The sequence below is a fragment of the Pomacea canaliculata genome, linkage group LG10 (assembly GCF_003073045.1).
Source record: "Pomacea canaliculata isolate SZHN2017 linkage group LG10, ASM307304v1, whole genome shotgun sequence".
Lineage (NCBI taxonomy): Eukaryota > Metazoa > Mollusca > Gastropoda > Architaenioglossa > Ampullariidae > Pomacea > Pomacea canaliculata.
In genome coordinates, this window is record NC_037599.1 from 13,453,724 (window position 1) to 13,467,908 (window position 14,185).

General features: G+C 36.8%; 2 protein-coding genes across 2 annotated transcripts; one reads left to right on the forward strand and one right to left on the reverse strand.

The window, feature by feature from the left end:
* The first annotated feature begins 161 nt into the window (after positions 1–161).
* Positions 162–3,192, forward strand: LOC112574028 (protein SREK1IP1-like). The gene is made up of 5 exons (XM_025254820.1): positions 162–242; positions 411–476; positions 1,450–1,581; positions 1,807–1,882; positions 2,181–3,192. The coding sequence occupies exons 1-5, from the start codon at positions 224–226 to the stop codon at positions 2,413–2,415; spliced, it is 528 nt and encodes a 175-aa protein (XP_025110605.1). The 5' UTR covers positions 162–223; the 3' UTR covers positions 2,416–3,192.
* Positions 3,193–3,474: 282 nt separating this feature from the next.
* On the reverse strand, positions 3,475–12,684 carry LOC112574025 (coiled-coil domain-containing protein 24-like). The gene is made up of 9 exons (XM_025254817.1): positions 12,530–12,684; positions 10,873–11,045; positions 10,192–10,355; positions 9,595–9,659; positions 9,317–9,398; positions 8,393–8,488; positions 8,017–8,144; positions 7,662–7,770; positions 3,475–5,178 (listed from the first exon to the last, which is right to left on the reverse strand). Exons 2-9 carry the CDS (start codon positions 11,023–11,025, stop codon positions 4,635–4,637), a joined length of 1,341 nt encoding a protein of 446 aa, XP_025110602.1. The 5' UTR covers positions 11,026–11,045; positions 12,530–12,684; the 3' UTR covers positions 3,475–4,634.
* Between the last annotated feature and the right edge of the window lie 1,501 nt (positions 12,685–14,185).

The following is a 14,185-nucleotide window of genomic DNA, read 5'->3' on the forward strand; positions in this document are numbered from 1 at the left end:
TATATTAATGAAGTGAACTAGAGAATAAGAATTAAAGCAAAAGAGAGAAAAAAAAAAAAAAAAAAGGAAGTAAGAAAATCGCAAGTTGCAGAAGTACACACATTTGCTCACGTACACATAAGCACATATAGTGAGCAACGATGGATAACTCCCATGCAGCCTTACAGTAACCTCCCTTGAAGTAGTTTCTAGTTCTCGAAGGATACTCAAACGTACGCTGAAAATGCACAACGATATTCTAGGTAGTTTGAAACCATGATCTTCTCTCCATTTCTTGATTTCACCCTCGTTCTCTCATATGAATTGTTTTTGCTTTATTTACTGTTTTTATTTGCTGGCATAAAGATTGTTCACCTCTTTTTGCCAGTGACTTCATGCATGATCCTGTTATGTTTTTGTTTCTGTTCCAGGTCATATCACTAAGTTTGGAAAAAGTGGGGAGATTATTCGTTCAGCTTGCAGAAAATGCGGATACGGTATGCGTTGCGTCTATCTTACCGATAACAACGTAAACTGAATTAAAAAATTACGACACAAATTTGTTAGAAGTTTTTATCAATTTTCTCAATTCAACTGTATGTGATCTTTTTTTAACTTGTTAGTTACGCTCACTTATATGTGGCTGTTTCTTGACTGAATGGCACCATGTATAGTCAGCATGCACTAGTCATGAAAAATTTTAACTGTTTTAGTGGATTTGTTTACATTTTATAGTAGTAAATGGTAAAACAGACTATCATCTACTAATCATTCATCATACGTGTATACCTTTTCGTACGAAGCTTGCTGTGACAACTCACCATCAAAACTTTAGTAATTGTAAAAAAGGAATCAGTCTTAAGTTTACACTGCTGATGCACAGATCTAAAATGTAAGTTATGGCAAAATAGTGCTGACATGGCAAGAGAAATAAAATGATATAGAAAAGAAGAAAAGTGACGCAAACACAAAATTAAATCAAGAAATATATGAAATTGCATTATAGATCCACAGATCAATATTGCACACAAAACTTCACTCAAATTAACTGGAAACGACAAAAAGTGACAGAGAGCTAATTCCCTTTAGCCAGTTAGGCATATTGCAAAATATTCACTTATAAGTAAATCTTTATAGTTTAAATCTTTGTTGTTCAAGGGTAAACTGTATGAAACAAAAGTTGAACATCTAGTTAAAATTATAAAGAAATTAGTACACTTGACACCTTAAAGTTTAAAAAGTTGAGTGTGATAAAAGAAACCACACTGGTGTATAAACAAAAGCTAGTTTCTTTATAACTTGTCATCCTCACTGAAAATTTTACATGACATGACATGACTAAAAATTCTTTATAAAAATTTTGAAGTGTTATAATATTGCTATACATTGTTTTGCAAATGTTTGCTGTTATTTTAACTAGTATCTTACATGATAAAGCAGTAATTGTCATCATGGACTGCATGTTTCCAGCGGGCCATCTAACCTACCAGTGTCGAAACTTCATCAGAGCAGATCCAAACAAAGACGTAGTTCTTGATGTTAGCAGTACCAGCTCAGACTCTGATGAGGATTTTATTTCCCCTTTGTCAAAACTTAATCAAGGTAAAAATGGATCTTATGATATATACAAACATAACTATAAATTGACTTATTAAGCAATCCTATATCAGTTGTTTGCCTTTGTGTCTGCCTCCATCTGTGTGAGCGTGCATGCCTGTGTCCATTCATGCATATACATGTTGACATGTGCATGTGTCAGTGCAGTTTATTTTTAAATAGGTCTCTTACAGTATTACATTTACCTTTATACTTTTTCTCTCCACACAGAGGAGGAAGCTAAAAAAATACGCAAATCCAGTCAGGAAAGAAAGGAAAAGAAAAAGTCCAAAAGCAAGCACAAGAGGTAAACACTGTGTGTGTGTTTAGTGATCGAGTATGCAGCTCTGTGTATTCATATGCACATTCATATTGTACACAGTGTGCATGCCATGTCCTGCATGTTAAGAGAACACCACGTACATCCTTGTAGAAGGTGCTTTAGAAACATCATTTGTCATACATCCATATTTTCATCTATGACTGTGTAGCAAAGCATGCAATGTATTCTGTTCACCTTACAAGTTTTTGTACACTAATACATTAAAATGTATCAGAATATTTCAAAAGTTACATAGTTGCTTAAAAGTATGCTCTTATTTCAGGAGTCGGTCACGTTCAAGATCTCCAGACAGAAAAAAGGAGTCAAAGCAGAAACACAAGCATAAGAAAAGAAAGAGAAAGCATCATGATTCAGAATCTGGAGATAAGTCAAACAATGTTAGTGACTCAGAAATCTCGGACACATCATCCTCTGACTCGCACAGAAAAAGACATAAGCACAAAAAGATCACAAAGAAAAAGAGAGACAAGTCAAGTGATGAAACCAGTAGTGAGTAAGATAACAATTGGTGTGTGTTTGTGGAACAGTAGGGATCAATATCCTTATTGTAAATGAGTGTCCTTTCCCTAATGTCATGGCTGCTATCAGACTTTATCTTTGAGTACAATGTAGTATATTTTGCTGGAAAAAAGAGCAAGGACTCCTTAAAGGCATCATTGTAATGAGGAACTTCTTCTAGCATGTTCCCAATACCAGGATTTCGCTGTCAGACTAAAGACACAAAAATAAAATACAGGATGGTGATACATAGAATCCAGAGGGGTCTTACATTAAGTTTAAAACCTGGTTTTAAAAAAGTGCTGCGGAAGCTACGGTGATCTGGCATGTGCTCGTATTATCATATTTGCGTTAAAGTTTCTAGGAAATTATTCCAAAAGGAAAATGTGTTTTCTGTGTACATTCCCTTTTCTGGGGAGATTTTTACCTAAGTACAGTAACCTGAAATATGGTCCAGGGTGTTGAAGGGTGTTGCATTTGCAAGCTTATTTTTGCCACCTGAGGTGTATATTCAGTGATTTAACCTTTGGTAGTTTCTGTTTGGGTGAAGAAATACTTAAGAAACAATTACTTCCTTTGTTTGATCACTTTGAATATGACTAGCATATGAATGGATGAGTCGTATGAGCACTATTATCTAGTTATCTAGAAATAATAGCTGATGTATTTTTTGAACAGACCATTTACAACATTTCAGCTAAGCATTAGTTTGTTTGCAAGTCTTAATACAGTTTTCTGTTCTTGTGACCAGCAGTAAAGTTTTTTTTAAAAAAGCACTTTGTATTTAAAATGTGACTGATTCTCCAAATGTGTCACTTCTTTCCAGTAAAGGTTTTAGATACTTTACAAAAAGTAATACAAATAAGTTAGACTGGTTGGGAGCCTGTGAGTGCATTCAACTTCTAATGTATTTTGCACCAAACTGCTGTGAGCACCTCATATTATTCATGTAATCCACTGTGAGCCAGAATGCAGGCTGCTACTAGAACTTTTTCTAAACTAAGCTCATATGCACACACACACACAATCAATCAAAGAAACAGCAATTAGAGTAATAGTAGCATAAAAGTTGTTAAATTCTGTCATCATCATTTTAACAACCTTAAGTGTTTTGAACCTTTTCTCTACTTTAATCAGAAAAGAAATGTGGAAAAAGAAAATAAGCTTCTCAAAAGATTTTTTCTTCTTGAAAATAATTTGTTTTAAGACCTAGAGATTAAAAAAAAAAGTGATATAAATACACTAAATTTATTCAAGAAACTGAAAAGCTAATAAAATAAGCATGCATATGCTACCAAAAACACATATCAAGTTCTTTTAAAGTTATAAGCAAGTCTTAAATATTTATCATGTTCATCCTTTACTACCACATTCACAGAAGGGTTGTTTAAACTTAAAGCAGGTGCAAGTCTAAAACTAGGACATTTTTATGAAATATATGAAAACAAATATAAATCCTATATACTCCTAAACCTGTCCAACAGCAAGGCAGAAATGAAACATCCAGTTAAATGAAAATGAGCATAATAACTTGGTCCATTTTCTCTCCCCAGTAATCAGCCTCATGGATAATAACAGTAATGTGGTCCCTTTTGCCCTAATTATCAGTCTCAAGACAATAAATTTGTTCATTAGACATCTGGCAGTGACAAGGCTTTGAAGCCCTATCCCAAGGGGAAATCTTTTTCAAACTGGGATGGAGAATTTTAAGCGACATCATTATCTTATAATTACATAATCTCTGCAACTGCGTAAATGCTAATCAAGGCACTGCACTCCCTAGAAGAAATATAATACTTCATGTAATATATGTAGATGTCAATCAGATTTTATGATAAATGTTTCATGAAACACATACATAATTAAACTTATTTATTATTAGTTATACAAGCTTCAAAAAAGATAAATATATCAAACCACTAATCTACTCTGGTTCGAAATTTTACTTTCAAAAAATGTGAGTTTTACAATTCAATAAGGAACATTGTTGATGCATTTCATAAATTACTGAAAACCAGATACTCAGATTTTCAGTTGCATCTTTTTCACACAAGAACAACTTTTTCTGTTACACTTATGCTCAAAAACCCTACCGTAACAGGGAATGAATGTAAAAATCTGCCACAACTTAGACTTAAACTACTCTATCCAATGGATGAATACTCATAACACCTAGTCTGGGTAAAACAAAGCCTGGAATCAACTGGCCTATCAATAGTCATGTTCCTTCCCTGCACTGCATAACAGTCTTACGAAATCTCTCAGCAGAAGTAGGCCTTCGCAACAGTGGTTTGTCTTTTGTTGGAGGTGTTGGAATGAGCTGTCTGCTGTCCACTGAATCTCTCAAGGGGTCTAATATGCTTCCAACAGGCACAATTTTTACACGACCTGGACTTCTGTTGCGATGCTTGGATCCTGATGAGTTCTCAGCATAAAAAAGATCTTGCTCTTTCATCCCTACAAAATTCTTTGTTTTTGCACAAGATTCTTCTGAGTCTGCAGATGCTGTGTCTGAATGTGTAGACAGCCCTGGGGAAACTCTGGGGGCAAAGCCCTTGAGAACAACCTCAGATGCATTACCCTTTTTCTTCTGATCTTTGACATCACTGTCAGGTACTCTTGTGTCACTATGGTGATCTTGAAAGGTTGGATTCTGGGAGGCTGAGAATCTACCCAGATTATGGGATGCCTTAAGAGGAGATGGTTTTGAGATGCTGCTGGCTGGGTGAACTGGTCTAAGTCTGGTAACGTTTGGAGATTTCCTGTTGAGATACATCAAATATATAGTAACTAATTAAAATGTTACCTGGACCTTTTTTTCCCATTGCCTTCAACGCTTTGACCATTCCTTCCTTTTGAGACTATACTGAATGGTTTAGGATTTTAATTTACAGATATTGATAGATATTGGCAAAATATATGGATTCTATAAACTGCAGCAACTGTTTAGAACTGTTTTGCACCTGTAATCAAATAAGCTCAAGATCACAGTTGAGTGTGGTTAAGTGATGTGCCGCCCACTGGGGCTGTTCTTTGCTTAGCATACAGTATGATCCCATGGGACAATTTTCACATTTTGTCCTCTACGAGATAACAATGGTTTTAATGACAAAAGGTATACTTTCATAGTCTTGAAGCTGCTAAACCAAAAGTATAAAATATTTCTGTATTTTGGGAAACTAAACCACCTCCATGAGCAGATAACAGAATCACCAACTCCCAATTAGCTTTAGTCAAATGCTGCAGATGTATTTGATTAGAGGCTGGCCTGTAAGCACATGTTCCATAATAGATGGATCATTTTTTAAATGATATTTATATATAATCTGTTCTTCGTATCACGTTTATTTGATTGTAAAGTGGAATCCAGCATTAACTTCTAGTGTTTCTTGTAGCTTTTTCCTGATTTTATTGTGAACATTGACTCTACCAGTTCATTGGAGTCAAGCTTATTCAGATCAGTAACTGATGTGTGCATTGTAAAATAGATGTAATGCATATGTGTTAAGTGCACTGACACATGTTCAGCAAGTCTGTGCTTCCAATATCTATTTGCTCCCACCCTCTTCTTACTTACAGCTATGAAGTGATGTCAGTGACCTGAGAAAACTACATCAATGCCAGTGATGTCAAAATCTTGAGCAAAATTTGCTCTATGCTGATTTTTATTTGAAACCAAAGATGAAGCATCAATAGAATGATATAAAAATTTACAAAACAGATGCTTTGTAGCAAAATTCACAAACCAAATATCATCTACAAATTTAAGTATTAAAAACAAATTTGGTGAGAACCAAACAAACAATATAGATTTGTGCAGTGAATAAAAAAGGGTGTGTATATATATAGAGAGAGAGACACAAAGCTCTTGGTTCTCAGAAGACGCAGTGATGGCTGGCCTGACAATAAACATCAAGAAGACAGAGGCAATGTGGGTCAACAACAAACAAGAAGCCCCACTCCAACTACATGGGGAAAGTATTACAGAGACTGACCGCTTCACCTACTTTGGCAGCATAGTCAGCAAAGATGGAGGTGCAGATGAAGAGGTAAGAAGCAAAATAAATCCAGGCTTGTATTCCACATCTCTAACACCAAGATCTGCATCTTAAATGCAAATGTAAAGTCAGTCCTTCTATATGGATCTGAGACATGGTGTGTGACAAACACCATCACCAACAAGATTCAGACGTTTGTCTACGCCACATCCTCAACATCAAGATCTCCAATACAGAAATGTGGGAGAGGACCATTCAAAAACCTGCCAGCCAAGACCGCAGAAAGCGGAAGTGAGGCTGGATCAGTCACTCCCTGCAAAAGCTGGCTGACAATTTAACGAGAGAAGCTCTGGGCTGGAACCCACAGGGGAAATTGGGAGACCCAGACAGGCATGGAAGATATTGGTCCACAATGAGGCGGGGCAGCTGGCATGACATAGTCCCAACTGGAAAGGGACACCCAGAACCGGATCTGATGGTGTGGTGTAGTTGCGGCCCTATGCTCCACCGGGAGCGTAAAGGAATAATAAGTATATATATACACACACACTGAGACACTCTTTGAGAGAGAGAGATAAAAAAAAGGAGTAAAGTGTACTAGACTCCCCAGCAGCCTGCAGACCCAGCAGGAGATAGCTTATTAGCAGGCTAGTTTGAAGTGTCGACTGACCGGTGGTACATGGAAAGATGAAATGAATCAGCCTTCCCTGTCCAACAAAGTGGTGACCACTTGGATACAAGTCTTGGGTGTATTCTTCTACATCATCTTTTTTTACTTCACCTAACACTCCAAAGTATTGTGCATGACTGAGGTACTAAAACTACTGTGATCACAAGAATATATGTATTATTTAATGCTGCTCTCATTCAGTAACAGCAAGACAATGTTCCCAACAGCTGAGTTTTCGAATATTTGGAGCCTTGTTTGTCAGATGCAGATACTACAGCATGAAACACAGATGACTAGGTTGCTCACCAAACTGATGTCAGTCCCTATACTTTGGCTGAAGTGGCTTCTGAACTTGTGCGCCACAGCATTTTTATTAAATTCCTCTACAACCATTGTGTGTGTGTGTGATTTGGAGTTTGAGTCATTAATTTGGGCTACAAATTAGATATAAGAGTGCAACATTCTTCCGATTCAGCTTAGTCTTTATGCCATTGAAAATAAATGTAACCAGTATTAGATTCTCAACGAGACAAACACTATAGTTCAAAATACAGCCAAAAAATGTCACATTACTTACGTGTTAGCATGCTCTCCAGGGGAAAATATGGCTTTGGAAACTGGAACTAAGGGAACTTTTTCTGAAGACAGAAGCTCTTTCTCTAGCAGCGTTCGTTCTTCACGAAGATCTGTGGCATACAGATTTGATACAAGATCTAATGAACATGTTCATTTTAAAACAGACCATCGCACATTGCTCTTTTAATTATTCATTTAGAGCCATGAAAAAGCATAACACTTGCCTCTTTTCTAAACTAGTTGATACAGCAACCTTTATCTGTACATTACCATTTTAACCAATTTACTGTTTAAAAGATAAAGCTTTATAGGGTTCACACACTTTTCCAAAATTTACAGTTAAAGAAAAATAAAACCTGTAAGAGTAGGTTCTCGTGAAAGGGATAGGCTTCCACTACTCCGAAATTCTGCTTCATCTTCCAAACAGTTATGAAGAAATGAAATATCTCCTTCCAGCTGTGCAATTTCTTTTGTAAGGGTATCCCTGTTGATCATCAAATTTAACTGCACATTGAACTGAATACACCTGCATACACTGACATATTGCATATACATGTATATAAATCTGAGTGACAAGAGCAGCCATTAAATACACATGCAAGAATATCCACATACAAACATACAGTATTCTTTTCATGCATCATGTTTGTATTTTCTAGGCTGATATTATGTTGTCTTTATTCGCTAAATTAATAATGCATGTGAGCATTCTTCCATGCATTTGTTCTTTACCTGAGTCTGTCACAGACATCTGAGAATTCTAGCACATTGAGTTTTGCATTGGAAGACGCCACGTTTTCACTGATGGTGCATGAAAGACTTTCATGGCTGGAAAAAAATTAAGGACATCACCAACCAGAAAAGTTCATCACTCACTGGCTCAAACCCATGACATACCACTGAAACATTAATGATAAACTCTGTCTTAAAGTGAGAAAACAAAGACCAGGCTACCTAACTAAAGCTAATGGGGCAGCCATCCCCATACCAAAAGGTCACAGATGGCAGATGGTAAATAACATTTAGATATTGAGATCGAGGATGATAAAAATTAGGCCAGCAAAAGGTGAAGTAATAGATGGCACTGTTTCCTCAACTGAAATACCAAATGTTCAATGATATTTAGAAAATCCAGAAGGCTAGTACCAGGCCAGAGTGTGCCTTCTAGAAATCATGGCACTACCAGTCGACCCATCTTGCGGAACCTATGCTTCACTGGGAGTGAATAGGAAGAAGAAGAGTGTACTGTCAACCACAAACATTTCACATAGCTGGCATATGTGGAGCGAAGATCATTAAGGTAGATATCAAAGAAAAAAGGTCCTAAGATAGATAAAGCCTTGTGGAACAACAAACTTTATTTCAAAGTCAGACATTTGGTTGTTTAAAGCAACTCCCTGAATTCTATTGGTGAAAAAGGAAGCAAAGGAGTAGGTGCACCTGGTACTTAGTTTGTATGATCCTAGTTTTCTGATGAACAGATTATGATCTTATGACATACTTTTTCCACTAACTGAATTACTAATCTGTGTGACTGTGCATACATGAGTATTGTTATCGATATACTGTGCTTGATAAGAATCATCACCATATGATAAAAAATTTATGAAGCTCAACATTTTTTAGAACATTAATCAAGCAAGTACCAAGCTTTACCTGCTGACAATACTTGAGGGGCTTATTGGAGTTTGTCTGCCATCACTAGATCTGGCAGACGATGGGCATGATGTACCTGTCCCTGTGTACAACACAAGATACCATCACAAAAAATGTCACAGACAAACCATCAAAAGATATCATGCCGAGCTATGTACCAGCTGAAAACTCAGACTAGTTTACAAGAAAATAATTCATCTAAATAATCAATTCTGTAATTGATTCTGGGACTCTGTAATCATGCTTAAAGCACGCAGATACACACAAGTACAACTCACTCTTTGCATCATGAGCATATTCCAGTATCCGAGTATTATGTCGACTTAGGACAGTAACGGGATCTCTGTAAATTTTAAACAACAAGAAATAAAAACTGTGCAATCATGTGCTGATTTTGCCATTGAATATCATACCAATGCTTCAGACCTTATTTCATATCTGACTTGAGGTGGCTGTGCATGCATATATACAGGTAAACTTGCATCATGAACAACGTTTAGCTACACAAATGTATAACATTTTAATGTTGCTACATATAATTAAAGAATGCAGACAAAGAAAATGAAGTAAACTCTAAGAATATCAAATATGACCTAAAACATTTAGCACAGATTTGAAAAAGACATACTCCACTTTTCAGCCTGTTATTTGCTGGTTTACAAATGCATTAAAAGCAGAAATGATAATTAGCGCAAAATAAAGTAAACAGAGTAAAGACACGCTCACAATAAATTTATTGCTATACATGGTAAATACTTACAGCAGTATCTAGAAGTCGAGAATTAAACGATAGTTTAACATTACAATAAGTACAAATTTTATTCTTTTTACCTTTAAGCATCCAGACTTAAAAATAGACCATTTGTTTCACTCACAATCCTTTCTTGACAGACTTTTCTCGCACGTTATCAGCAAGGAAGCAAATTTCTTGGATCAGTCTCTCTCGGACATGTGGTGGTTCTGCTAACTTTGGGGTAGATTGCACTCTTGTTTCTGTCTCTTCTTTATAATCTCTCCAGATGTCTAACAGAATTTTCACCTGTCAAAATGAATCTGATTCAAGTCTCTTTATATCTTTTCTTTCTTCACATTTTGTTGATCCAAAATAGACTATGTAAAGCAAACATCAGTATAGCATACCATGAAAAATATCCAAGATATTCCCACACAATATCAGTAACTCAAAAAAATTTAGAAAATAGAAACCAACAGGTCAGGTCCATGTCTGAAGACTGTAAATGAAGTAACACTCATGAATGTGCACTAGTTGTTAGTTAACATATAATTCTTGTAAATTTAAAATTCTTGGCAAAGCAATCTTGAGAAAGTACAACATAGACTTCTGAATAAAAATATGCCAAACCCAACTAAATGACTGAAATAACATCAAAATTAATTGATCACAGTGTCTATAAGTATGTTAAGGCAAAATCTCAACTCAGTATCACTCAATGGTGAGCAAAACTTTACACAGTAAACAGTTAACACGTGCAGAGTGCTGATCATGGATATGCAGTATATCATTAAGCATGCAAGCTATAATGTTTATTATTTACCTCATCATGAAGTTCAAGAGATAACTCCACTAAGGAATCTCCTAACATGTTTTTTATCTCATCCTGTTCATGGAATGGCACATGCTGTTCCACTAAATGCCACAGAGATAGTGGAGGACAGTAGGCCTCAGGATTAGTTGCAAAAGATGTCATGATGTAGGCTGGTCAATTCTCTAGAGAACAATATAAAGGCATGAAATTAGTTGTTCGATTTTATAAATACTTTAAATGTTGTCATGTCAAAATTTAGCTTTGCAGTTATGCATAGTCTAATTAACTACAAAACAAACAACCAGATGTGGAAAGAATTAAGTTTTTGAGCATTCCCTAGTGCAAAACCTTTGTCTTCTTTGAAAGATGGAGCTGATAAATAGATTTGTTGCTTGGGCTATAACTATGCTGCAAACAATCATTACAAATTTTATTTTTGGTTCTATTTTATTACAGTGACACAATAGGTCACATCTATTAATTTTAGCAACAATATTGTGTATGCAAATTGTTGCTAAATATATCTGTAAAAATGACACAAAAACTTAACAAAGTCTTTAACACTTCTTCAAACAGAGCACAATGCTTCAGATATCAGAAGACTGGTACCCATGTATTGCAATTTAGGTTTGCCTACAGCATTATGATGGGAGTAAATGATTTGGGGATTTGCTGGAACAATTAAGGACATTGTAACTTTGACCCAAAGACAACTGTCAAAAACAAGTTGACCCGATAACTTATGCCAAAAGAGGAATTGATCACCAATGACAAAAATTGCTATTCATGTCACATATTGACAACAGAACCATGTGCTGTTCAAATCCTGTAAAAAAGGAACATGAAAATGTTCCTTGCCATTTGAATTTTTGTGAAATGCAGCTGCCATATTACTAAATAGAAATGGCTGCACAAGGCAAGCAGATCAACAGAAGAAATTCTACAATTAATAAAAAGGAAGACAATTTTTTTTTTCAAAACATGATCTTATTTATGAGTAACTGTAGGATTCTGTCACAGGTGGTTGATTCTTCTTTTGGCATGAGTCGATATAGGTTTGGTGGGATTGAGTTGCCTTTGGGTTACATGCTTCTGAGTTGAGTAAATAGAGGTGTGAGTTGTCAGCTGTACGACTGGAAGTAAATGTGCTGGGTTTTTTTTTATACCACATATGTGTTATGGTAATAAACACACAAGGAAAAGTCACTATAACCAGTATTTTAAAAAGTTACATCATTTTGCACTGAAATTCATGAATTATTGAAATAATTCTGTAAAATTTTGATTATCATTACAGTTTTAGTCGACTGATTTCTAGACAAACTGATTTTCCACTAAAACCAACCTATATATACACATGTATTTTGACGCCAGATAACATACACTGGATATACAAATTGTGTAGTGGTACAAATGGTCTTTAAATTTCATTATGAAAATGAAATTTAAATGAAGCCATAAATAAAGATAGATGTAAATATAGGGATAGCTGAACTTATTTTATATCTAATAGAGATAAAAGGGATTTTTATAGTGCGCATCGTTATTTCAAAAATCAGATACTTTGTAACGTTAAACTTGCTACTTTGACGCGCTTTTCTTAAGTAAATGCAGTTTAAACTTTGCTAATGTAACTTAAATAAAAAATAATAGTATTATTTCTTACCTTTAGAGAAAATCTTTTTCTTGTCATTGGTACCTAGTTGAAGTATTTCGCTCTCAAGATTGCCCGACAGTCGGCCATGTTGTTTACATAGCGGTGTCGTAGTAGTTTGCTCCCAGCGTTGGGCACTTCCGCCAGGCACTGGTACAAATGTTACCCTTTGAAATTTGAACACACCAGAGAAGTTAAACGTCATTTAACGTCTCTGAACACACCGATATGCTTGTACAGTTGTGCTTGTGACCTTATGGCAGGTCTGGAGAGGGGAAGGACAGGGGGGTTGCTGTACCCGTGCCCGGGGCTGTTAAGGGGGCCCGGCCCTGCTCAGTAGATTTTTTTTGTTCTTTTCGTTTTCTGTGTCTCTTAAAGAAAGGTCTGAGGAAGGAACACCCAAGCATTACATATGCAGCTATGTACGTCTGTATAGTATACAATTTCCAGGCCTTGGTAGGCGGGCCATGGGTGGGAATTGTAGACAACGGGGTGGGGTGGGGGCCTGCAAGCAAATCGGAATTGACAGTGAAGAGGTATAGGTATGTTTACTTATGTGCTGCCACACATGCCATATGAAGTCCGAGAGGATGTCCCCCTCCCCCTGGCTGCAGCCTATAAGCGAGAGGTGTCGAAGATGCTTTTTTCATAGTTACTTAAAGTGAAACGTTCTTTTCCAATTTCTCCATCACCAAACAACTACCTTAGTGTACACCAGGGGTGGGCAAAGTATGGCCCGTGGATGTCTTTGGACCAATTGGTCCATTAACCTATCTGCCAAAATGTAAAATGCACTTTCTAAATTTTTTATTTAAAAAATCAGCCTAGGTTAATTTGATTGAAAGAGAGACGTCAGGCTGTTTTCATGACGGTCCCCAAGAGAAACCAGCGCGCTCCCGCCGCGTCCACCCTGCTGATGGACACTCCCATTGCAGGTCTTCCCCGCAAACTCATGTCGCACGTCGTGTCAGTCATCGGGCAGGTCGGATCGTGGTCAGGGTCGACATTGCCTTCCATCTGTGCGGCGATGACTTCCCGCTACGGCGAAACATCGGAGAGAGCCAAGCGCTTGCTACTGCGGGCCCAGCGCATGGGTTACATCCGACGATCATCTCGTGGTGATCGCTTCGTGCTTCACCTACCCACCAACCCACACGCAGTCGTCGTTCGACCAGCAGCCACGGTCACTACCGCCACAGACGACGGCGTCGACGTAGGAGATGGGGGATACGTTCCAAGCGCAAAAGAAGATACCGCCGACGACAATGAAGCCGAAGACGCCGCAGGCGAATGAGACATTATTATTGTGGGGAAACTTTTCATAATCTAACCTCCAAAAATAGATGACAAAAACAAAAAACAAAATCCAAAAATGTGCCTGCCCCCGGTCCATATATTTTAGAAGAGATATTTGACCAATAATAACTTAATAGTCAATAATTCTATTATTATATGATTGTTATTTTACCCTCGTCGCCCCAAAAAAACTTTTTTTTGTTTTTGAAGTATTTTATTACTCTCAGTCAACATTTTTTAAAAATGCATCTCCGCTGTTTCATCTGCGGTGATCATCCTTTACTAAGGACTCGCTGCTGAAGTCAATGCCTTGCCATTGGTCTTCTTTTTCTTTTAACAAACAAAACCACAACAACCACTCTTTGACTTGTA